This window comes from Porites lutea, chromosome 14, assembly GCF_958299795.1.
Source record: "Porites lutea chromosome 14, jaPorLute2.1, whole genome shotgun sequence".
Classification (NCBI taxonomy): domain Eukaryota; kingdom Metazoa; phylum Cnidaria; class Anthozoa; order Scleractinia; family Poritidae; genus Porites; species Porites lutea.
Window position 1 is genome coordinate 5782588 of NC_133214.1, and position 26951 is coordinate 5809538.

Genomic DNA, 26951 nt, shown 5'->3' on the forward strand with positions numbered 1-26951 from the left:
GCTGTGCAGTGGTTGCAGTAACAACCGACGATTTGATGGAAAACGCGCGACGCGATGAAAACGACGTCCTCAGGGTACCCATGGTGAGGCTTACCCTTGTATCACTTGGTGCAGTTGACTGTTCATTAGCAGTGACTAATAACAGTCCAGTGTGTTTGGTGATATTACTCCGTTTTTCCTTTTTGTAAGCCGTTTAACTTAGGCAAGATACAGGTTTCCAAATGCAGAGCAGCTGTTTACAGTTTGTACAGAAATTCTAATTACTTGAACTCGTAAACACTTTGGTATTGTACAATATGACGAACATGAGCTAAAGAGCACGACTTTATGAACTGTTCATTAGCAATGACTAGTAACAGTTCAGTGTATTTGTTGATATGTCTATGGTCGTACGATTTGTTGATCTGTCTCGCTAGGACAGTATACACGCGCGCTTTCAAGTACAGAGTGATTTTATCTGTAATGGTGTCAGGAAAATGTGGATTCCTTGAATTGGCAAACAAATCAACATTGTACAATACGATGAACTTGCGTTTTAAACTACATAATTTACCTCTAAAGTAATACGGAGACGTATTTATGATTCTACATTTCAAATCTATGTTTTTTTATTGAAGTGAGGCAGATGGGATTATTCCTACATGCAAGTTTAGATTTGCAAAATATAAAACTACGGTAGCTTTCTGAATTCAGATTCAGGTTTAGAGTAAATTTTTTGCCTGTACACTTCATTAGCAGTGACAAATAACAGTTCAGTGCGTTTATTTTGATATTAATGCTGATTTACTTAGCTGTGGCAATAATTAGAATGCATTTAGATGCAGCACAAGTTTCTCAGTTTTATAAAATGAGCTGGCGCGCAACTCAGCATTGTGTAACTGAATATGGTGAATATGAGCCTTAAATTATACGTCATTTACGTATATGCAGTGATGTATTTTTACTAACAATATTAGTTATTGTAGCTGATGCAGTTAAAGTTTTTGTATCTGCATTTTTCGATAGTGTTATTAAAAAGAATATGCTATCTGGATTCAAATCTCTGTTGGGGAAGATTGTTGCCTGTGCTGTTTATTAGCAGTGACTAATAACAGTTCAGTGTGTTTACTCCGATTGAACAATATACAGTGATGAATTTGTAATACTGCCATGCAGTTTTATTTTATAAAAATGGTCGTTCTTTGGATTCAGGTCCAGGTTTAAAGTAAACTTATTGTATGAACTGTTTATTAGCCGTCTCTAAGAACAGTTCAGTTTGTTTAAAGTTACAAACTTTGATCATTTCTTTTGCCATTAAAGTTGATTCAATGAAGCAATATACACACTTCCAAGTGAAGAGCACGCTTCTCAGTTGTAACAAAAATGTAACTTCCTTCCACTAGTGAGCAAATCTGGAGTAACATGACGATCTCCTGTGGTTTAACCAGAGATGCTTACGTGTATATGATACAGTGACGTATTCCAAAAAGATACGATTAAGATTTATTACCAGAGTTAGTTTTTGTAAGTGGTGTAGATTTGATTCTTCTTATCAATCTGTCTGTTTGACTTGTTTTTAAAGATGAAGATCGCTATCTGGATTCAGATCTGTGTGTAAATTTGCTGCCTGTACTGTTCATTAACAGTAACTAATAACAGTCCAGTTTTAATTAGTATTATTATTCCGATACGACTTTTCGTTACCTTCAATCACTATATTAAAAGTATTGTTCAAGTCCACTTAATCAGTCGTCTACCAAAATGTAGAATTTAACAGAGCTGCTTTAATAAGGTGAACCTTTGCTTTTAACAAGGGTCACCAACGTAAAGCGTAATTTTAGAGTTTTGTATTCACTATGGGAACTAAAACCTGGAAAAATTGCAGTAGATTAGCCTGGTCCCCTGCAGGCTTCACTCTCTTACGAGTTTTAGAGAACGAGTGGGAGAATGGGGAGAGAACGGGGAGTGAACTTCTCTTCATTCCTCCTCATTTTTAACTTTTCTCGTTCTCAGTCTCCTCACGGTCAGTGTAACCGTTACAGTAGGAGTTGCCTGCGGTTAAGGCTAGCAGTAGATAAACTTGAACAGGTAAAATATCTTAATAAAGTGGTAATAAAGCTACCTGGTGTTATTTCTGACTTTCTATTAAGATTCAGCGCAGTGTGAACGGTTTATATATTAAAAATTACGAGGACCTAACAGTATAAACTTAGAGAAGAAATTTTTCTCAGGGTTCTTAATATATGTGTTAGTGGATTCTCAGACCATGCAGGATCGACCATTCATGTGTTAACATGAAGTAGTTTTCCTACGTTTGTTGTAAACACAAATCAGTGGAGAAATGGAGCAATGAAGAATCCGCGACAAACGTTTTTAGTTCATTTGGAATTGATCGTTACGTTTTCCAAGAAGGAGAACAAGGTTCCATAACATATAACCTGTTCCAGGCGTTCAGATAGTGGGGACGGGACAAAGAGTAGTGAGCAGGAAAAACAGCGATGGGGTGGGGTAGAGAGAGAGACAGCGAAGGTACCCTCCCTCAATTCCCCTCTCCCTCTCCTCTCTCTTTATTTTTTCCCGTTTTCGCTGACTTGGCGCCATACTCCACTTCGGATTTCAAGTGACGGGGATGATCGAAGGATTTTTTGGGGGTTGAAATGTTCCATTCCTGGATTTTTTGGGTAGGAAAATTTGGCAAGTAATTTTTGGGCTGCCTTGATTGAAGTAGGTTTTCTTTTGGGTATTCAAAAGAATGTGAAGATTTTAGGGTAATTCCCGCGTATCCTGGCGCGTACTTCTGCGAAAAAAGTACAACCAATTTCTTTTCAGAAAATTTTTATGACTTGGAAATTCGGCATGGGATTTTCTGGGGGTTAATTTTTGTCCAGCGATTTTTTTAGTTTTTGTTCCCAGGGTTTTTTCGGGGGGGGTTTTGATTTTTGCTCACATTCGATCATCCCCAACACTTGAAATGTTGAGTCACCTCCCGGTCCTACAGTAATTCCTAGAAACTTCTGCCGTTTTCGAGCACCTCCGGGCAACGCGACCCAACATCAACCCACACATTGTGGAAGTTTTATGTGACGAAAATCACTCCATTAAACGCCGCATGAAAGAGGCCATCGGCATCAAACAAAGAATTCCCTCTCTGAATACGGACGGGTGCTTGGAGCTCCCGGCCATTTACAATTCTCTTAGCCTGGGAATACGTAACAACCTTCTATTGCGCAACCTCACTTTACATCGCTGAAATAAAGTTCGAATAATGCGAACGAAATATTTGATTAGTTTGAAATTGCTGCTCTAAGTTTTGGAATTTGTTTGTTCAATTGCTTAATTGGAGAATAAAATAAAGGAGGAAACAAAGAAAGGAAGGGATGTAATGCTGCTGCGGCCGGCGGCCATTATCTTTGCCTTTCTAATTTTACCGCGTTTTTTCTCTTTCCCATTTCTCTCATTTGTTCCCAATTTTAAAACAATTTTTCATTTCCCCTTTTGCTCTTATTTTTTCCCCTTTTTTCCCCTGTTTAGCAACATCCCAGAATGAGCGTGGGCTCAAGAGCCGCTAGAAAATGTCATGCGCTCTGAACAGGAGGAGTGGCCAGATAAGTGCCAGACGGAAGTAGTGCGAAGTCAACTTGCTGCTTTCGATTTGGCATACAGATATTTCCGACTTTTGCGTGTTTATGTTAATCTTGGAAATCATGGGTTGACTTTACTTTCTTATTCAGCTTATCACTGTGTAGCGTGCACGTAAAATAATGAAGATTGACACTGCTTTCTTGGATTTCCCATTGCTGCTTATGTTCTGCATGAATTCTTCAGAGTCCTCAAGGTAAGCTATGAACAACGATATCAACGTTAACTTAACTTAACTTTATTATTCCATCGCTCATATAGTACAAACTCAGTAAAGCCAAAGCCGGGGGCTTATACGGCCTGTGGTCAGAATGACAGAAATTATTCTATATAGAAATGAAGACTGTAGGCTAAACTACAAAACTAAAACAAGATACAAAACTGAAATTAAATAAGTTTATATGCATGCAGTCCTGTAACAGTCCATAACTAGTGACAAATAAACTAACAATAAACTATGAGAATCCTGCGCTAGTTCAATTTAGGCTTAAAAAGTGAAGCTTTAGTTTTAACATTTCTGAAGGGAATCATTTTCAATCCACTGTGTTAGTCTTAGCTTGAAATAGATTCTTGAGCATTTTGGAAAACTGCGCGGTGAAAGCATCAATAATTTATTGTAATGGACGCTAAAAATTTCGCTGTGGCTGTATGGCCGGTAACCGGTCAAGGTTTTCAAAATACTAAATGACGGGCATTCCTGTCTTTTCAGCAAATTTCACAAATCGAACAAATCCAGCTAAACCAAACTATCATATATCGATTAAGAAAACTCAAGCAATCCTGAAATGCTTTATAGATCTAAGGAATAGCATTTGGTTCACGCTGGGCTCAGAAGACAAAACCATGGTTTGACACTTAGAACTGTTTTCAGCTCGACTGCCGGTCAAGGTTTTCAAAACACTAAATGACCGGCAGTCCTATATTTAGTTTTCATTTAGTGTTTTCAATATCTTGACCAGCAGTCAAGCTGAAAAAAGTTGTAAGTGTCACAAAACATGCTTTTGTCTTCTGAGCCCAGAGTAAACCAAACGCTATACTTGAGATCTATAAAGCATTTCAGGATCGCTTGACTTTTCCTAATCGACATAAATTATGATAATTTAGATTAGCTGGGATTTTTCGATTTTGTGAAATTTACTGAGAATATAGGACTGCCGGTCATCTAGTGTTTTGAAAACTTTGACCAGTTACCGGCCATGTAGCCACAGCATGAAAATATTTGATTGCATGACCCATAAATCATTATGCGCCGATCAATTCGCCAGGTAATCGTCCAGCTAGACCCGTTCAAATTCCTGTCTCATCAGTTGGGTGAAGGTAGGGGTGTGTAAAGGAAAGATTTAACGACAGTTGAAAAATTTCAGACTTTACAAGGAAAATTTACAGGTTACCTAGTTTTAATATGCTCTTTCAGCTCGTGCTAACAAAATTTTCCAAAAGCGAACTGTTTTCATGTTTACTGAAAGTTGGTCATGTGATCAAGTAATGCAAAAGGCCCATTGTGTACATGAATAATATTGTTGAAAAAAATAGACTGTATTTAACAATACAAAAAATGTATATTACAATCAATGGGTTATTCCAGAAAAAATCCACACCCCCACGATGGAAGGCATGCTGAAAAATTCTCACAGGAGGGGCGGTTAACAGCTCTGGAAATTCATATGGGAGGGGGTCTTTGAACGTAAAAATACATCCTCGGGGGTTACTTTCGATTTTACTGATGTTTCAATTGCTTCAATTGATAAAAAAAAATTGCTTTGCGTTTTCCAATTTTATTATTCTTTCCAACTACAGACCTCTTACCACATTTATTTTAAGTTTCCACCCATAGGCTCACCTTTGTTACTTTTGTCTGCTTTTGTAGAAGCGACTTGTGATAACTTGAAGATATCAAGAAAAATCACATAATTCATAAAAAAGCGCTCAATTCAAGTAAAGCAAACAATGATTTTTACCTTGAATTAAACATTTTTCCAAGGTCAATGTTATTTCAGGGTGATTTACCACTAAACACGCCTTACAAGTACGTAAGCATGGTTGTTCGTGATTGTTCGGTGGCCATTTTAAAAGGCAAGTGGTGTGGCTAGCGGTATAGCGCGTTATGTAATATCCCACTAAGTGTCCGTTTTCTTCTTTCGCAGTCATTTTTTTCGCGTATCGACAAAGAAGAGAACCTTTTATTCGAGTACATAGTTAGTTTTGAGCATATATTGCTGTGTATTTTGCCTGGCCTAGGAAAAAAGAGACGTTCGTTCAATTGTGAGCTTATTTGCCAAAAAGTGTAAGCCTATTTAAGAAGATGTGAAAATGTAATCTTAACTTTCACAACAAACACAGAATTCACAAAAATTGAGACTTATTTGATAAAAAGATCATCCAACTGCCTAAAACATTTAATCTTCTTCGTTAAGTGTAAATTAAAATTATGGTGTCTAACAATTTTATGAAAATCCAGATGGGTGGGGGGGTCTTTGAACTTGGAAATCCTGAGGAGGGGGGCTCAAGCAGTTTTGGAAATTTAGGTGGAAGGGGTGGGGGGGGGGGTCAAAAAGCCATACCTTCTGTTGGGGGGGTTAGGATTTTTTCTGGAATAACTCAATATATAATATCTAATCCATGTATTTTTTCTTTTCTAGTGTCCTTATAATAATGTTCATGGCTCAATCAGGTGCACACATGCCCATAAAGATAAATAACAGATTGTAAGGTAAAAGTAAAAAGAGTATGTGCATATAACTTTTTTTTACATAATGTAATTCTTCCTGTTCTGAATTTCTCTTTATGAAATCGCAAGTCGATATTTTAAAAGTACCGCAAAATTCTGAAAACAAGCCCCGGGGCTTATGTTTTTCAAAGGCCCTTTTTGGGGGGCTTATTTTTGGAGGGGCTTATATTTGGCGGGGCCGCCCCTCCAAATATGGAGGGAAATTTGCATTTCAAATCAATTGGGCTATCCTTATAGTTGGATGGAGATTTACCATTTTTGCTTTGTTCTACTTTGTATTTGAGGGCAATTTCCAAGTACCAGCCCCCGGGGAGAGCTTATATTTGGAGGGGCGATTTAATGGAGGGTTTTTTGCATTACGAGTTTGGGGAGCTTATATTTGAAGGGGCTTATTTTCGGAATTTTACGGTATGCTGGTTATATAGTAGTTGAATGTTTTATCTGACAAATGTGTTTACATCAATGCACATTATATTTTAAAAAAAATGTCAAGTAGTTCTGCTGGGGTGCTGCAGGGCTTGTATAGAGTCAACATTTTTTCACCATTTCAATTTTATGAGCCTTATTAAATTGTAAACTACAAAAACAATGTGTAATATGTGAAACTTCAATCCGTCTGTCTTTATTGGCTGAATCTCCTCATAGACAAAATTAATAATATAATGCTAATGGACAGAGTCAGCCATTTTGTGAGTCACATAACAGCAGAAAAGATGCTAAAACTCAGAACCAAAAAATTACAATCTGTTTACACTGTATATTAAATATATTTATATAATTACCACAGGCTTAAAATAGGACAATCATTAAAGCAAACTGTGTCAATATATTTAGCATGATGTGGTAGTACTAGAATAATGCTCAGATTTCTAACTTATGAGACTAGACTGCCAATTTATACATGATCATTTGAGCCACCCGAAAGTCTAGCTATTTGCAAGGCAAAGGCAGTACATATACTGTACCTTCATTTCTTAGTTATTTTGAGACCCTGATTATTGGCCCAGTTCTGGAGATTGAACCCATGACCTCCCATTCTGCAGTCCAGCACTCTGCTGATTGAGGTTAAGTCCTGTGGTGGTTGAGGTTAACAAGGCCCTTTCTCTTAAAAGACATTTTTAAAAATTGAGCCTATCATCAGTGCCTTATTTCTTTTATATTAGCCCACGTAATCATTATTCCCCTGTCTTTCAACTTTCACATTCTCTATCTCCCCAGTCTAACGCAGCATGCGGGAAGCCAATTAGGAAGCAATCATTTATCACATCCCAGTTGAGGTAAAGGAGGGTGTTGGAGAGGGCAAAGGGGTATGATTTTCGAAAAAATTAATTGGGGCAGGGGGGGGCAGGGGTCAATTTTGAAAATGCAAAAAAGGAGAGGGGGTTGAAATTGTAAGATACAAGACTTACATATAACATTCTCTGTAAAAGTTGTCAACAAACTATATTCAAATCCACGTTTCCTTCAAGAGTACTGACTGTAAAAAAATATTCACTCGAAGGGTTCCTTGCCAGCAGCAAAATTGTTCCCCTGTAGAATTATTGAGCCCACTTTACTGGATTATGCAAAAAACCCTGTGGGGCTACCCCTCATGCATCTGCCAGTAGCCATCATATTCACTGCTATGTAACCAAGCTTGGCCTAGGACCCTATAAACTATTTCTAAACAAGTATCTGCTAATAAATTTTTGCTTATGAAGTCAATGCAGCCTACTGGAAAGAAAGGAGGGACAAACGGATTATCTTAAAACGTGGTCTAGGAGGGGTTTAGGGGAGGAGCTGCAATTTTCATAGGAAATTATTTGGGGGGGGGGGGTAGTTTTGATGATACACTACAAACCTCCCCAAACGTGGAGATTTCAAAAACATTGGTCAAATGAAACCAAAAAGTAAAAGGCAGGATATTCTGTCATAGTATTCTTTTCCCTAATTGCTTTACAATATTTGCAATGGCTGCTCCAGCTGCGGATTTTTTTTTTCTTCTGAAGCTGGGAGGCCCTGAAGTCTCTAAGTTAGTTTGAGATCTTGTTTCACTAATCCACGTTGAAAGGACATTTGAATTTGCTATAAGGCTTAGCTAATCCTATGTTTCAAGGGAATGAGATTGCAACAATTGGACCCTGAGTTTTTCCTCTGAAAATTAGATTGATACAATTGATAAAGCTATTTTGAAGACGGATGTTTTGAAATTACATGACTCCTACCAGAATTTTCTGGCAACTTTAAGATCTTCTGATTCACCATGAGATTTGAAGGCTAAATTATTATTGTCAGTCCATTTTTTTTTTTTTTTTACTTTTCAAACTTTTATTAACCCATTCGCCCCTGAACCGCCCGTAACCGCCCGTACGGATCCAGGTCCTTTCTACCCATTGTGACGTCATCAGTTTTAACGGTCAAGGACAACTTTCTTCGCTAACTTGTGCAGAGTGAAGAGATCTTTCAAACCATACCAGAATGAGCACAATTCAGTCAAGGACACCGGAGAAACAAGCAAAAAACCACGTGACATTGACCTGAAAATCTCCATGAAAATCTTGTTCCATTACCCACCTACCTTTCCTTTCACCTAATCCTAAGATCCTAAAAGCTTTCCTAAAAACTCTTGCCACCAAAATGAAGCCCACTAAATGCCCAGCAAGAGAAAAAAAAATGAGGCAAGAAAAGCGAAAAAAGAAGGGAGGAGAGAAAGCGAAAAGTAAAAGTCGAAATTTTGCTTTCTGCGCATGCCCGAACTTCGCAAGCTGATATTTTGCACCTGGATCACAAGGCCGCGAAGTGTTCGACCTGTAAACCAGTTTGTGGTAAGTTTTAGCTCTTTATAGCATGACAGTGACCAGAAAACCACTCGACTAGCTTCAAAACGCGTTTTTCAGCAAAATCTCTAGGAGCGAATGGGTTAAATACTGCACAGCGTTACAATACTAATGTTACATGACATTGCATGATATTACATTACAATAAATTACAAATACATTACATTACATTACACTATGAACTTTAACGGTAAAGTAACTATACAAAAAAGAAAAGTATGTTCTAAGTACAGATGGCACTAGGGTACAGAGTCCAAAGGCAGAGCCCACTTCTTATTAAATTTGTCCATTTTATTAGTTTTAACACATATATACTTTTCTGTTTTATACTTAATTTTAACCTTGGATGAAAAGGCAGTTATGACTGGAAGAGTCTGATTTTTTCTACAACCCCATAAGTATAGTTTAGCGATCAGTATCAAATAATTCAGTAAAGGGCAATTTGTATATAATATTCCTGTAATAACGTCTTGTAAGGTCAGGCAGATGAATTCTCTTGTCAATGTGTAATAGTAATATTGAAATTCCTTCCAAAACTGCTTGGTGTGTCTACATTCGAAAAAGATGTGGTAAAGGGATTCCGAATCCGTTTGCATAGTGAACATTTATCATCTTGAATATAACCTATTTTGCATAACTTTTTATTGGTAAATAAAATTGAATTAAGGACTTTGTATTGAAAAGCTTTTAGATAAGGCTCAAACGCTACTTCATGTGGAAGAGGGAATACTTTTTTCAGCTGGTCTTGGGTTAGATTGAAATTGTGAGTCCATGAGTTGACAGCCCAAACCGTGAGAGTTAAAAGGTCTGGGATAAACTTCATTGCAAGCTTAATTTCTCAGACTTGAAAGTTAGCTGATAAAAGGTTTCCACAAAAAAATGCAGGCATTAAAATGGAATTAGAAACAAAATTTATTTGTTCATATGGTTTAAATTGAAGTTTGTTATTTCAGTCATGATTGTGTCTCTGAATTTTTCTCATTCAACTGGAATCTGCTAATGTTCATTAATTTTCATGACTTTCTCTGGCTTAATTCAATCAATTGAAAGCATTTGGATGCGCAATTTAACATTCTTTGGTGGCAACATGTTTCGAATTTTTTTTGACAGAAAATTTGTTTTCCAAAATTTTATAAGCCAAAAACAAGAGAGTTTAAACATCATGTGTGCCACAAATGGCGAAGTTGGCCATTTGCCTAAAAAATTTTAGGGAGTAAAAATGTCCTTCTTCGGGTTCCATCCACCAAAATGTATTGGTCAGGTCGGCAATATTCTACATTATTGTTAATTTTATTTTAAATGCACTCTGCCAGCTGTTAGTGAATTTCACGTATAAGTTAAGACTTGTATGTTCATTTATTCATAGAGTCACAGTGGGTTCAATTTCTTCAGGATGCACAGATAACCAAATTATCTTACCCATGGTTCTAACCTTTCTGTGTTAATTCTTTGTTTCTTTCAGATTACATGATCCTTTTTTGTGATGGATAATCTCGTCAAAGTTACATTGAGGTCTCAGACCATATTCAGTGGCTTTCTTTTTTTATTCTCTGTGATTTCCTGGTCCACTGTCATTAATCAACTTAAAGACTATGAAGGCAGAGACAGGCTGCAATTCAACTGTATGCCGGAAGAAATTAAATTCAAAACACAGCGTTGTTATAACAATTACACTTCTGCCATGAGTTCACACCTAACACCGTTGGGTTTTGCTAGTATTACCTTTGGTGTGTCAGGATTTGGCTGGCTGTTTGTTACTCTGCTAGGTGTCGAGATGTGGCGACGCATCCGCAAAGAGGCAAATATAGAGAGACAAAAAAAGTTGGAGAAACTATTTCTTCAGGTGTTTATTTTTCACATCTGCGGTCAGTTTGTCCTTCTAGTTGTCATGATCGGACTGTTCTTGCGTTACCAGAAACTTAAATATCCTGCGGAGTATAGTTGTTTTTCAGCAAACACAACGCTCACATGCAACGACTTACGATACAAAGAGAAATCAAACCTCAACATTGCTATTATTGTGGTCTTTTCAGTATCCATTGTATTCTGTTTATTGACCATAATTCATTTAGCATTATCAAAGGATAAACTATCAAAGCTATTGCTAGGAAATATTGAAGAAGACCATAATGGGGAGGAGAACACACCTTTACAAGGTGAGTTACTACAATGCTATCAACATTATATTAGTCCTCAATGCTGCCTCACTCACTAAAGAGCACCTTCCTTGAAATTATTTTGATCAAGCAAGGAACCTATTAAACTGTAGTTGTCTTTATAGTTACCAGTTACCATTTTTAGCTTAGCTTTTAGTAAGCTGTAGCATCAATGATTGAAAAGAAAATGTCGAAATTTTAAATAACTCCTCTTTCTGAGAAGAAACACAGAGCTTTATTTGCCTCTGTCAACTCACCGTGAAGGAAAAAGGTTTTTTTTTGTCACTTCTTGCAAATGCTGTCAACAGCGTCGGGCTACAATCGAGGTGAGCGTTGTTTATCTGCAGCGTTCTTTGCCATGTTAACTTGCTGGCACGAACAGTTTTCGAAATTATTTGCTTTCCTTTTTTTCTCCTTAAATTTACTTCTATTTCTACTCAAAATTGGTCTTGTGATGAAATCCTGAGTTCACAAAACAGTTAAACAAAGCGGCCTCGTTTTCCTCCATAGTGGTAAAAACATTGCTTTGAGCGTATGAAAGTCAACTACAGTAAATCACTTCACAATAAATCACGCTGTTTAAACACCATGGAAGTCTTTTCTTACCTTCAAAATCATCGACACTGTGATATTCTTGTATTTTCAAAAAGTTCTTACCTGACTGAAACTTGGCTGAAAACACCCAGTTCATGGCAGCGATTTTGTTTTGCTTTATATCTATTCACCGCCTAGCGCTTTGAATATCTAAGCAATGTCCACCCTTTCTATGGGTTTACCGGCGTGATAACCCACGCGGGATGTTGGGAGAATGCTTGAAAAGCTTGTAAATCACGAGCTGAAGGCAAGTGATTTCCAAGCTTTTCGAGTGTTCTCTCAACATCCGGTAAACATCCGGTAAACCCACAGAAAGTGTGGCGTATTGTTTTTATAAAATAACTTTAAGTTTTCTATGAGTTTACCGCCACAATAAACCATAGGTTTTTAACCAATCAGAACGCGCGTACTATCGTAGTTATTTTAAATGTCATAGTCTGAGATAGCAAACCAATCAGATTGCTTGAATCACGAGATCACTTAGTGTGTATATACTAATAAGTCATATAAGCAGTAACGATTAATCTTGAGATTTCCTGCAAATTGAGGATATATTTAAATGGGAGGTCTCACTGTCAATTTATAATCAATCAATCATATCTTTATTTCAATTCGTATATTTTAGCAGCATTATTTCTGCTAGTATCTGCGAAAGAGAAATAATAAATACCATGGAATAAAAAAAGAAATAGTGCAATTAAAATAGATTTATACATGTGAAATATTGACATTAATAATATTATACCCACATATAATTATATACTTTGAAGTAAACATTGATTGTCATCAATGTTGACTGCATGTTGTTAAGCTTTGTTAGCAATTGAATTAAAAAACTATTTAACTCAGTCAGAAATCGTCAGTCCTTTGAAAGACTGCTTTCACTAAACAAGTCATTAAATTTGCCCTTGACGTTTTACCCATAGATTAACACATTTATAAGAAATTATGATATTGCAATTGCTGTTGTTTGGTAACCTGACTGACTTTATGACATGCACCAGGTCTCGACCTGTCTACCTTGCATGTTCATTAAAATGCAAATATAACAGTTTGGTACTAAAAATGCTCTGATACCTGCATATGTGTTTTTCAATAATCCCCCTCAACATCAGCGAACTGAGTGACTTGTAAATTTTCAGTCTTGTTCAAATTTATTCTTGTTACTGTTACAGATGTTGTTTCAAAACAAGAGTCTGCTGATAGAGATCACTCAAAAACAGCAGGTAAAGAAATAGGTTATAGTCTTTGACCTGAGTCCTTAGTCTGTAAGAGCCCTTGATGGACCTTTGTCACACGGCGCCCACTTTGTCCTGAGAAACTGAAGTAGCTTTGTTACCTGTCTAGCCTTGTGCCTAAGTTTTTCACTGCAAGGTTGAGGGTGGTAAAACAAAGCTTTTTTTCAGTCTCTCAGGACAATAATGAAACATTTGTAAAAAATCGTCACATTGCATATCTGTTCGAAGATAAAGTTCTTAAAATTTTATGGTATTTAGTATCTGACAGTGCCAGGTCGAGACCTGGAGATAAGGGGGGCCTAGTCATCCGGACCTTGGAGAGGGGGTGGGGAATGGTCTCCGAAAAAAATGTTTTCAGCCCTTAAGTCCTCATCAGTTTGGTCTAAAAATAAGAAGGGGGCCTGATCCCCCTGAGGCTCCTTCCCTGGATCCACCACTGTCTGATATCTAAACCACCGTCACAGTTGTGATCTTCTTTGTTTTCTCTTTATGAATTATTCTTTATGAATACCACTAATGAGTTGTAGAATGGATCTGCTTAAACTCTGGAATATCGTTATCTATGTGTTTGAGTATAGTTTTTTTACGGTTCTAGAAGTGAACGCAAACTAAAGTTCCGAGGTAAACATGCAAATGGCATTCAAAATGCCTACAGTCCCATGTTTTCTGAGCATTGCAAGTGTGAACAAACCTACTTGCCGTAAAAACCTATAATCAAATACTTGTGTCGTCCAAGTTTGCAGGATACTTTACCAATAGGAAATGTGGAGGAATGTAGTGTGCATTGTTTTGCAAAAGAGAGCCTAACGTCATGACAGTGAATATTTTGTAACATGGAGTCTTGGGTTTGTTTGTAGGTTTAAGGTTGAGCTTTGAATTGTAAGGTGGCCACTTTTATATTGCCCATAATACACCTTGGTTACCACCCATAATTTGGCAAAGTATTGTTTTCTCTTTTCAATTCCTATGCAAAATTTGCCTGGAGTGAGGCCGGGGGTACAAGACATGTATTATCTGCTGTATCATATGTAGAAGTAGCAAATTGCATTTAATTCATACATGTCAAATGAACATTTCAGATGACTTAACGCACGAATTAAACTGATCTGATCATGCGCAGTGTTGGTTCCCATGTTCGCAGAAACACGCAAAAAATGCAAAAATAACAGTTTGGTACTAAAAATGCTCTGATACCTGCAAAAGTGTTTTTCAATAATCCCCCTCAACGTCAGCGAACTGAGTGACTTGTAAATTTTCAGTCTTGTTCAAATTTATTCTTGTTACTGTTACAGATGTTGTTTCAAAACAAGAGTCTGCTGATAATGATCACTCAAAAACAGCAGGTAAAGAAATAGGTTATAGTCTGTGACCTGAGTCCTTAGTCTGTAAGAGCCCTTAATAGGCCTTTGTCACACGGCGCCCACTTTGTCCTGAGAAACTGAAGTAGCTTTGTTACCTGTCTAGCCTTGTGCCTAAGTTTTTCACTGCAAGGTTGAGGGTGGTAAAACAAAGTTTTTTTTCAGTCTCTCAGGACAATAATGAAACATTTGTAAAAAATCATCACATTGCATATCTGTTCAAAGATAAAGTTCTTAAAATTTTATGGTATTTATTATCCGACAGTGCCAGGTCGAGACCTGGAGATAAGGGGGGCCTAGTCATCCGAACCTTAGAGAGGGGGTGGGGAACGGTCTCCGAAAAAATTTTTTTCAGCCCTTCAGGCCTCATCAGTTTGGTCTAAAAATAAGAGGGGGGCATGGTCCCCCTGAGGCTCCTCCCCTGGATCTGCTACTGTCCGATATCCAAACCACCGTCACAGTTGTGATCTTCTTTGTTTTCTCTTTATGAATTATTCTTTATGAATACCACTAATGAGTTGTAGAATGGATCTGCTTAAACTCTCTGGAATATCTTTATCTATGTGTTTGAGTATAGTTTTTTTACGGTTCTAGAAGTGAACGCAAACTAAAGTTCCGAGGTAAACATGCAAATGGCATTCAAAATGCCTACAGTCCCATGTTTTCTGAGCATTGCAAGTGTGGACAAACCTACTTGCCGTAAAAACCTATAATCAAATACTTGTGTCGTCCAAGTTTGCAGGATACTTTACCAATAGGAAATGTGGAGGAATGTAGTGTGCATTGTTTTGCAAAAGAGAGCCTAACGTCGTGACAGTGAATATTTTGTCACATGGAGTCTTGGGTCTGTTTGTAGGTTAGGTTGAGCTTTGAATTGTAAGGTTCATTGTATAGGCCACTTTTATATTGCCCATAATACACCTTGGTTACCACCCATAATTTGACAAAGTATTGTTTTCTCTTTTCAATTCCTATGCAAAATTTGTCTGGAGTGAGGCCAGGGGTACAAGACATGTATTATCTGCTGTATCATATGTAGAAGTAGCAAATTGCATTTAATTCATACATGTCAAATGAACATTTCAGATGACTTAACGCACTAATTAAACTGATCTGATCATGCGCAGTGTTGGTTCCCGTGTTCGCAGAAACATAATTTCTCAAACTTGTTCGTAAAGAAGAAAATAAAGAAAATCACAACTTACCGTGACGGTGGTTTGGATATCAGATAATTATTATCATAACAGTTTGTGAAATTTATCTTTGACTTTCTCCAAGAATTGTACCATAAATGATTGATTAAGCGCTGCAACACTTATACAAGAGTGGCGCTTATTTGAGAGCAGCACTTCTTTCAACTACGGGTAAAACACTGAGGGGAATATGGAGAGAATTAAGTGAGGCGCGTACTTGGTATGCACGATTTAGTATGAAATATGGTCATCTCGAACTGTTATATGAACCTGGTTTCAAGAGTTTCCCTACATTAAAACTTTAGAAATCACGAGTTGGTTGAAGTCCTATTTCTCAAGGGATATCAAGCACCGTAACAGAGGTGGGGCCTTAATATGTAAATACCCAAATTAGTGCCGCGGTGGTGCTTATTCATGTCTGTTAAATTATTTTTGGTAAAGGTGCTGCGCTTAATGGATTATTTATGGTAGTTCATTTGAGAAGCTACATCAAAAACTCCACTCAGTATTTCATCCGATATCGAGACACGTGCACCTTGAAGTCAGTCTTTAAAAACTCGGCTACACCTCGTTTTTCAACCCACTTTTTGGTGTCTGGATATCGGATAAAACCATGCCCGTCGTTTTTGATATATTACTTTTCAAACTCGTTAATTATTCATGATCTTGCAGTCAAGAGCCAATAAATGACAACCATTTGGTTCAGCTGGATAAATCTTGATATCTAATGAAACACCAGATAAAACACCACCAAGTTTTCATCTGAGGTGAAACACATTTTTCATCTGAGATCAAACACTTGCATTTTAATGGTGTTTTATTGATTAACACAACTCATGTGAACAATGAAATACCAGAGAAAACATTTCACAGCATAATTTCTTATCGTTTCATTTGAGAAGACATCACGGCCTCGTGCTTTCATCTGTTTCTCAGTGTTTGGAACCCATGATGAAGCACTCTCTCTCGTTTTTTACATATTACACAAAAATCTCTGTAGTCTCTTAGTTCATGTAGATTCAGCAGGGTAATGGATCATTTTAAATCCATAGTTTTCGGTACTGTCACCGTTCTGTGTCTTAGACTCCTTATTACAAGGTGTAACAAACTCAATTTGAAGTCTCAAATGATCGATTATTAAATTCAGCTCCACAAAATATCATGATTTTTCAATGTCTATTAATTATTTGCACATGCTGAATAATTATTGATCTGCTCACCACCTTGTACTGACAAATCACTATATTTTGCTTACCCTCATAAAATGATAATGTTAGTTCACAACGGCTTAATAGACTTGGTCTTTAGCTATGAGTTTGTTAATGCACCAACAATTCTCGTGTTGAGACACCCGTGGCTGGAGACATTGTCAACGACCGTGGCGATCAGTGTACGAAGCCCTAGAGCTTCTGCTTGCTCTCTTCCATAGGCTACGTCTGATATTCACAAGTGCAGTTAATTTTAAAATTCCCCCACCAAATGATTCATACCTTAATTAGACTATTAACTGACGTTTATTCACCGTAATGTATCTGTATAATACAAGTCTAGCTGTAGTTTTTAGGTAATGTTATGTTTTTTATGCAATGGTTAGAATCCCAGATGTCAGAATCTTCACAGGAAGGCAGTGATGACATCACAGCCCAGGTTACAACTGGACTCCCATCTAAAGATGATACAAGCAGCCCTCATGGGGACCCTCCTGAGCTTAATAAAGTTCTTCCATCCTCCGCTGATATTAAGGCAATTACCAAACCTTCAAAACATGCTGATCTGCCAGTTGACATTCTGTTACTTACAGTTACACACTGTGAGTTCTTAGCTTGTTATAGTGAGCTAAAAAACCCCTATAGATGTTGGTTTGATGGTCTTGGCTATGTTTACTTTTCTGATGTGGGTCAAAGTCAAGAGGAGTTAAAAGTTGCTTTACTAAGATGTTACAAAAATGGTATTGGTCCTGGTGGTTCTCTTGTATCTGTAAAGAATGCAGCCTCTGTGCTAAGACCCAAAGCAGTTATTTCTGTAGGCACATGTAGTAGCCTTGACCCTGCAAAATCCAAGTTAGGAGATGTCGTTGTGTCTGCCAAATTAGCAACATATGCATCGAAAGTAGTGACCAGCAATCAAGAGCAGTCAACTGGTATGAGAAGTTATGTGAGCAAACGCTTTCTGAATGTCATTAAAAATTGCACTGATGGATGGCAAGCACCTTTGAAGAATCCTGAAGCTCAGCAAGTTCAAGTTTATACTGATGCTGAGTTTTTGAGTGGACCGGAAGAAGTCAGAGCTGAGTGGCGGCGGGATCAACTTGCTAAAACCAATCCTCAGGCAATGGCAATAGAAAACGAAGGAGAAGGTGAGTTGACTTTTTATGCAGCCAGTGTTAGGAAGGAAGTGCATGCAGTCAGGTCTCGTTTAACTTGTAGATGTGTATGTTGCTTTTGATTCAGTGTCTATTTCAAGGCATTGTTCAATTCATTGTTTGCTTGTTTGAGTTTGATATTACAATATTTTTTTTTTGCTGTAAAGGTGGGCCTGCTCCCATTGAATGGGTCTTCATTCAATGCTCAGTTGCCAGAGCACAGTTTGTCATGCTAATGCAGACGCCATGGGTTCAAATTCCGTTAGAGCCACCCACCACCCCTCCCCCCTACTTTTTTCACGTTTCCCTTTGATTGCTGTTTTAATTACAATGATAATATCTGCAAATTAAACCCATTAAACCCTTAAGCATTTGATTAATCTTCAAAAATGGGTTATCAGAATAGTTTCCAGGGGTCCTTTTGATGCACATGCCAATCCTATTTTTGTAAGCTTACGAATTCTAAAATTTGAAGATATTATCAAACTCCAAATAAGTAAAGTTATATACCTTAATAAAAAGCACCTTCTTCCTAACAGTTTCAGTGACATGTTTTTGCTTAACTGTGACGTACATTCATTTAGAAGTAAGAATTCCATCCGTTTCTCCTACTACAGGACAAATGTAAGAAAATTTTCACTTTGTTTTTAAGGGCCCAAAATATTTCATTCCCTTACTTCTGAAATTCAAACTGCCTGTAGTATTGCCTTGTTTAATTCTAAACTTAAGTCATTTTTTCTTGATATAAGTATACTTTAGTTCTCTTAATGCTTGTGTGTACTTTTTCTCTTTTTTTCTCATTTATTCTTGCATTATGTTTTTTCTCACCTTTCCTTTTTCGTTTTTTGCACTTACACGCCTTATCACTTTTTATCTATGTTCTTAAAAAAATTGTGCATACTTATATAGTTAAATTGTTTTGCCGATGTCAGTATTTTATTTATTTATTATATAACATAATTTTAAAGGGGGTCCTATTCACAAGCCTTATTGGCTTCCTTGAGCCCCCTTGCCCCATCTTCTTTTAAACTTAATACGTATATGTTTGTTTTTGATGGCAAAAATGATAATAAATAAATAAATTGACAAATGATAGGTGTGGGGAAGGTGCCTGGTGAAACTGAAAAACTGAAGGGAGCCACAAGCGAACGTGGAAGGTAACCATGACAACCCTACATATATAAGCAGCACCTTCCTGGCACTGTCACTGAGACCTTCAAAGGAGAAATGCGCAGATACTTACCAAAAAAAACATCTAAAGGGAAGGGAGGGCTGGGAGCAAAAAACAGGTTAAGTTACTGCGTGCAAAAGCAACATATGATACTGTGAATCATTATATTCTGTTAGATAAACTTGAGTACTATGGATTCAGGGGGATTGTGTTAGAATGGTTTCGTAACTTCTTAACTTATAGATCCGTTGAGTCAACAAATTCCATCGTTACTTGTGGGGTTTCCCAAGGGTCTTTCCTAAGCCCCTCGTTGTTTTTAGTGTATGTAAATGACATTTCGGAAAGTTTAAGTTTGTTATCATTTTTGCTGTTTGCAGATGGTATTAATTTATTCATCACTGACAAAGATATATAATTATGTTATTCACCGGCCCAGGTCGGTCCATATTGGTAGAAACTGTGCCCGAGGTCTGAGTACGGCCAAGGGCGATACTCAGACCAAGGGCATAGTTTCTCCCAGTACGGACCGAGATGGGCCAGTGAATAACACTTTTATTTTTTCCTTCTGAGATTTAAAACTTTTAAGAAAATTTTACTTCATCCTCCAACCTATGCGTGTTGAAGTAGGACACGTCTCTGTTGATGAAGCACGCAATCGATTACAAACCAAAACAAAACATTACAACATGATTTTTAGCTCGCTAATTTATATTATGACAAGCTCTCGATCTTTTGGAATAGTGAAAGGTTTTTGTGACTCGGCGGTAGACAATTCACAATCTGAGAGTCAAACAAGGTTAAAAAGACTGACGAGTTTAATATTAAAAGCCCCGGAAAAAATATACAGCAAAGATTTTCTTTGGCTGAATTACTTCATAAAGATTAGTTCAATCGAGCGGGATGAAAACTGCACAAAAGCTTTATAAAAAGAGCTATTAATACATACCAATCCTAAAGTTTTGAAATGAATTTGAATAAAAGAAGGCAATGTGAGTAATAAGTATTGAAGAATTTGAAATGAAAGCAGCAATAACCGACTGCTGGAAAAGTGATTCGTATTGTACCGTGTATTTAAGATTGAAAGCTAAATCGGTAATCATTGACAACAACATTTTCTGATAAATAGAAAACTAGCTAGCGAGGCAAAATTCAATGAAAAACGGCAGAATCTAGATTCAGACAGCAAAAATAGAAAACAAAACTACAAACAGAGCAAAAATGTTGAATAAAGAGTGCACAAAAGCAAGATTGCAGTACCTACAGGGCGGTTATTAAGCTAGTGAAGCAACATCAGGAACCACCTGTTTTGCTTTACTTTAGTGGTTTTCCTGGCTGACTTGCTTGATTCTCCCTTCAGATTTTTTGTCTGAATAATAAAATTCCCTTTTCTCTTACTAATGCCAATAATAGTGCAAGTTTTAAAAGAAAACTGGTTTGAACATCACGGTTTTGCTCATTCACAAACAACAAACAAACTTGTGAATGAAGCTGCCAAAGATTCTGCCTGGATTAGCAGGCGAGATCGTAAAATACCGCCTGCTCTCAGAACTAACCAGATTGCAGGATTTGGAGGATTCCGCCCGCTCACAAGCTTGAAAAAAAATAAATTAAGATACTATGTGACAATGCTAATCGAGAGCTTTGTAAAGTTGCAAATTGGCTTGCTGCCAACAAGTTGTCATTAAATGTGAAGAAAACACAAAGGACAAAAAGCTGACAATAATATTAACAACACATAATATATAGATTTAGCCAGGGCTAAAAGCGAAGCTCCCGTTAATAAATTCAAATGTAAATCAAACAATAAACTTGTAATCCACAGATCAGGGCACATTCATTTGACGTTTGAGGCAAAGGCTAAGTGATTTAAGAGAAAAATAATTTGACAGTCCAAGAGTGAAACAGCTTTTACATCGAGTTATTAAATAGTCTTATTTGTACGCCCAAAAATAGCAATCATGTTCGATCACTGCGATCACAGTAGATTAGGCCTGGAAAACAAATAGACCTACCTATTCGTGTATTGTATTTGCATTAGCTGTTGCATCATAATGTGGCATTCAAGGCCTACTCTGGGACCTTAACTCGCCTTAACTCGCCCTAACTCGCAACTTGAGATTATGTTCAAATTTCCTTATCTCGCCTTAACTCGCCTAAACTCGCATTATCTCGCACAAACTCGCCCAATCTCGCCACTGCCAAGTGGATACCAATTTTAATATCTCATACTACTCTCAGTGTAATTTCGCAATTACTCGATAAAGGGAAGATGCCAAAGAACACAAATTTCAAAAGTTTAACAGATAGTGATTTTTAAGGAAAACAGGGTTTTTACCTTGAAAAAAATATGTAATTGACCAATCCCATCCTTCTGGAATTTCCAATAGCCTCTGTGGTAAGGGTATTTCACCACTAAAGATTCGATGAGGTTTTTTCTTACTTAACATTGTCATGCCTTGGAGTCACAACTGGACTGTCAATGGAACTACCAGGAACAGCCTGAACATGCACTAACTCGTTGCCTAATGAAAAGGCTTCAATGCTAAGCATGGCGGAAATTCCAGAGGCATGGGGTCACGGGGTCTAACAAATCCCACATTCACTGTTTGTGTTTTGGTCCACAAAGTAAGTGACATTAACTAAAAGCACTAACAGTGAATCCACGAAAAAGTTTTCATAAAATAGTTTAAGTTTTAGTCTTACACTTCTACGCAAGACAAAGAAACACTCTAAATTCAAGATTTCTTTGAATTCCTCAATTGAAGAAAAAAATATTCTCCTATGATTTGTTTCTAATTTTTAGCTTAAAATAAGAAATCTCGAATTTAGAGTGAAATACAAAAACATAATACCAGAATATCAAATTTTTAGTTTTAAGCTGGCTTATGATTTACAAAAAAAGTTTACTTGTAATGGAAAGTTTAATTACTTTGCAAATATAATGCATGCAAGCTGTTTATGACATATGAAGAGTAGTAGCATACGTATCATCTTATAATCTGATGAAGCTTAATGAGGATTCCAGCTGACAATCATCAATGAAAGGCTAGGATGTAGCCAGAATCGAGAATCCTTTAAATAGTCCACATCCTGATTGCAGTCCACATTTCTTATAAATAATTCTTATAAATATTTACCTCGTAATAGAAGATCTGTACAGTGGTTCAACGTGACATCCTGTATGGCCTACATTGTATTCAGACTGGCAACCATAACCCAGGCATGATTCAGAAGACTTGTTACATTTAGCCCTTTACTGAATAAAGGATTGCTAAAGGTACAATATTTTGCATTGATAGCCAACTTCGTTCGCCATCTTTGAAATTACCCAGAAGATACTGGTAACTCGTGTCTTCCCAGGGCCCTCTCGCTCAGCCTATTGTCCTCGATATGCTTTCTGGGTAATTTTCAAGATGGACGGGAAAACTTCTGAAGAAAAGGAGGAGAACTCGTGCAAAACTTTTGATGTTAAATCGAGAAGTTTCAAAATGTATCACATGCAGGTAAGCTAAGCTAAAGCCTTTTACCCTTGCAACGTTAACTCTATAAAAGCCTTGTTGATCCCAGTCCACTGGCAAGTTTTAGGTTGGAAGCTTCAATGTGGCGTACGTGACATAAAAACACGCACAAAACGCCTGAACCGGTGATCATTTTGTAAAAATGCGAAGCACGAAAGTCAGGAAAGATTCATCAGTGACAACTCTTAAGAGTTTGGAAGACAAAGCCGATAGTAGAGAGTGTTTTCTTGTTAATCAAGTTAAATAAGGTATAGTCCTCTGCACAACTATGAACACTTTCTGACATTTTGTAAAAAATAAGTAAGCCTAAACAGAAAATATGGTCATTTATTTTTTGCTGTTTTGCTAGGCTAAGAATGATCAAGAGTTTACTATCAAGTTAACTTGATCTTCCTTTCTTTTGTAGAAATCAAGGTGTCTCTCACACGATTGTCCAAGTTTAAGGAGGGAGTTTCTAAAATATGGGAACTGCTGTCTTTGCGAAAAGGCATCAGCCTTCATTTGCAAGAAATTAGAATAGATTATCCGAGGAAACGAAAAGGCAATCATTTCTGGCAGTGAAAACAAACAATTGAGCTGGACTCCAAGGGAAACCATCAGTGACGTGGAGAGAATGGATCAAATGGAAGACTTAAAGATAAGTCGTAATTTTCAAGGAGAAAGAAATTTCATTTCATTTCAGTAAAATTGATTGTGGCATAAAAATTTCCTCAGCTGAGTTGTAATTCGTCAGCTTCCCCGGATTTTTATACTAGTTCTTTGAAGAACATTGACACAGACTGCAAAAACTTTTTTTTTTTTTCAATTCTGGAGTTAGTGATAACAATTGATGACATGTCATGTAATACCTATTATGCTCACCTGCCTATTAAAACATAGTGTTATTGATTTAAAAAAATAAATAAAATTAAATTAAATATCCTACCTGTGCTTATACTACAGCTACATTTTTTTTATCAATTCATGATTGTTTTGTTTTCATTTTTTTTCCTCACTACTGGTAATTTATTACTCTGCCAAATAATTATATAGCTTTAATAAATAATATATGATGATGATGACAATGATTATTATTATGATACAGCCACCAAATGGTCTAGTTTGGAGTCTAAATGCTATATAATTGATAAAGAACAGGACTCCATATCACTAGCATATCCATACTTAAGCTTGTCCAATTAGGAAAATATTTCAGTTAATAAATTTAAACAAGATTTGGCTTCATTCAACTTTGGAGCTCATCTGAAATTTTTGGTTTAATTTTTTCGTAATTGGACAACATGGAGCCTACTATATATAATTATGTAAGACATACAAAGATTCCAAGGCATCTTTATATGTATGTTACTAAAGCATTTTATAAGTTTTAAGCCTTATAACCTCAACATAAGATGGATCATTTTCCCTTAACTCGCCTTAACTCGCACAAACTCGCAACTAATGGTCGAGCTCAATTTTTCCTTATCTCGCCTTAACTCGCCTAAACTCGCATTAGCTCGCACAATCTCGCGGCGAGTTAAGGTCCCAGAGTAGGCCTCATTCACCACTCTCTCCAACATTGCTCCGTTTAGACTATGGATAATTGGACAACCCCGAAATATAATTTTAAGAAACACACGCGCCACGATAGTCCTTGGTGGCAGCAAATTTACACGTTGCATTCCTCTGTCTAAAAGAGAGGCCAGAATAAAAAATCAGGCCGGATTTTTTGTGTTCGACAAGTTTAGTTTACTAGTAAATCTTGGCGACGAATCTGGTGGCGTATAAACCAGCCTTTTAAACATACTTTTTCTCATCACGTCTCAGGTAAACAGTACTATGAGGCCCTTGTTTTTATCATACAGCCTTTTAAACATACTTTTTCTCATTACGTCTCAGGTAAACAGTACCATGAGGCCCTTGTTTTTATCATACAGCCTTTTAAACATACACTTTCTCATCACGTCTCAGGTAAACAGTACTATGAGGCCCTTGTTTTTATCATACAGACCTTGGACAGAATTTGTTCTTTTTTGCCCTATTTAAACCTATAATTCTGAAGTTTTTCCAATTTGCACTCATTCAATATCCACGACGATCAGATGCACAACAAATTATAGCAATGAATTTAGCCTGAGTATCAGGCGTTTCTAGGGGAAAGGGGAAAGATGGAAGCGAAAAAGGGAGAGAGAATTCTATAATGCCGGGACTTTTCGGTTAGAAAAATCTGGTCCTATGTGATATGCAGGGTAATAATTATGGGCTTTTAATGAAAACGATAAAAATATTCACAAAATCACTTTTCAGCCAGCAGGACGGGTCTCACTTTTGACAGGCACCAAATTTGCAGTGCGATTAATAGAGTTACCATTTACGCTTCAACATGATAGATAAATTGTTATGTTTAGGTTTTATTTCCCTTTATTTATTAAACTGCGTATGGTTTTGCCATGTGTAATCTTTAAAAGCGAGTGATATTTACGCGCGGCGTTTTGAGTATTCCTGCATGCGATGTTTATGTTCCACTGGATACAACCGGTGCAGCGATAAAAACTGCGAGAGAGACTACTAACAATCAATAAAATAAATATAATTCGGTGAAACATTTACAGAGACAATAATTTTCATTCACGAAGAGAAGTATTGAGAGTAAAGTGTCTCTGAAAATCATGAGTCGGGTAAGCATAAGCTTATTTATGTTTTAAGCCGGCTTCCCGGTGTTGGCTCTTTTTCAAGATGAACTGGAGGCAAGAAAATCGCTCAGAGCTTTCTGTTTACAGCCAAACTCATAACTAAATAATCTTCGGAACATTTTCTTTGAATTTGCGGTCAAAAAATGACGAAAGGCTTTTTAAACCTGATACTATTATAGGTTAGATCATTGCTCGTGTATAAACTCAGCTGATAAACTTAAAGCCGCATAAACCATACGCTCGACTTCAGGAAACCGGAAAAAAAAAACACATCAAAGACAACAATTTCTCAGGCTTACCAGTCGAGATGCTGCTTCTGAAGGTCATCAAGTGTTCTAGAATTTTCAACCCTCTTACGCCTCAAGCAAGGGCAAGTGAGTAAGCTCAGTTTGAAAACGATGCCATCTGAAATCGGATTTCCAATGACTTTGACAAGCGGTGCATTTGTCAACAAGAAGCGCAATAAACAAACCAGCCATGAATTACGGAACAATCTTGATAGCAGCTGTATTTCATTTTGTACACCAAGTAGAAAAAGACAGCTTAAAACATCACAAGATGACACAAAACTCTCTAAGCTCCAGCTATCAGTAAGCAATTTCCAGACGCTGCATAAATTTTCCGCATGAACTCACCTGTCAAATTTTGACCAATCAGAACATAAAAATTGGACGTAGAGCGTGATCAACGCGTGACAGTGAGAAAAGTCAAAAGTGATTGCTTTCCCTGCATGTAAATGTAAAAGCCGGTTGAATTTTCGCCCCCGAGGTCAGTTCGAAATCAACATTTTAAAAGTGCGGTTCATGAACTCGACTTATTTCATATGCATTTTAAAAAAATTGAACTTGAGCCTGCGATGATTGAAAAGTAGCAACTTGTAAGCGGATACCTTAAAAAACACTTGAACTCAGTGGGTCGATACCTGAGCCCGCGATAGAGTCAGGCGATACTGGTCAGCAGAAACACTATTTTGACAGCTGTCAATTAATCAAAACATGGATGTACAATATCAGGTTGTAGGCTCCCAAACTAGCTAGAAAGTGCGAGATTAAACGTTGGTATACCTGTGGTGCGGACGGACGGAAGGTCGGGTGGTCAGTGTACGGTCACTTGATGGCCGAATTTTCTAAGATGGATAGATTTTCTCCGCTATGGGACTTCGAATTGAGCCCGTGATCAAATAAAATATCAGCGCAAAACTTAAAACACTACGTGACCTCAATGGACAGACAAATGAGCCCGCGATACACTCAGGTGATGATGGTCATCGTATACTCTAGTTTGACAGCTGTCAATTAACGTTCATTAGAATGGCGAATATTCGAATTAACAGACTACGATTGTGAGTAAGACATATCCGTCCGGCATGTAGTGGAAAATGCCAGATCGTGTACCTGAGCGAACCTGAGCCCATGTTATTAGTTTTCTGATAGTGGTCTGCACATGTCCCATCTTGACAGCTGTCAATTGACCTTAATTTGGCTTGCCAATATAACTTTAAACGACTGTCAGCCAACTGCCAGCCTT

The 26951-nt window shown here is 37.2% G+C and overlaps 1 protein-coding gene across 4 annotated transcripts in view; it reads left to right on the plus strand.

Moving 5' to 3' along the window:
- LOC140924635 (NLR family CARD domain-containing protein 4-like) overlaps positions 1–26951 on the plus strand; it is a 388290-nt gene that overhangs the window by 349974 nt on the left and 11365 nt on the right. The window contains exons 1-6 of one of the 4 annotated variants that reach the window (XM_073374659.1): positions 3603–3814; positions 6258–6328; positions 10625–11318; positions 13088–13138; positions 14443–14493; positions 17296–18057. In XM_073374659.1, coding sequence (XP_073230760.1) covers positions 10646–11318; positions 13088–13138; positions 14443–14493; positions 17296–18057 — 1537 coding nt within the window. In that variant the 5' untranslated portion in view covers positions 3603–3814; positions 6258–6328; positions 10625–10645. Of the gene's footprint in view, positions 1–3602; positions 3815–6257; positions 6329–10624; positions 11319–13087; positions 13139–14442; positions 14494–17295; positions 18058–26951 lie in introns of those variants that run through there. The other 3 variants (XM_073374660.1, XM_073374662.1, XM_073374661.1) reach the window with 3 other exon arrangements.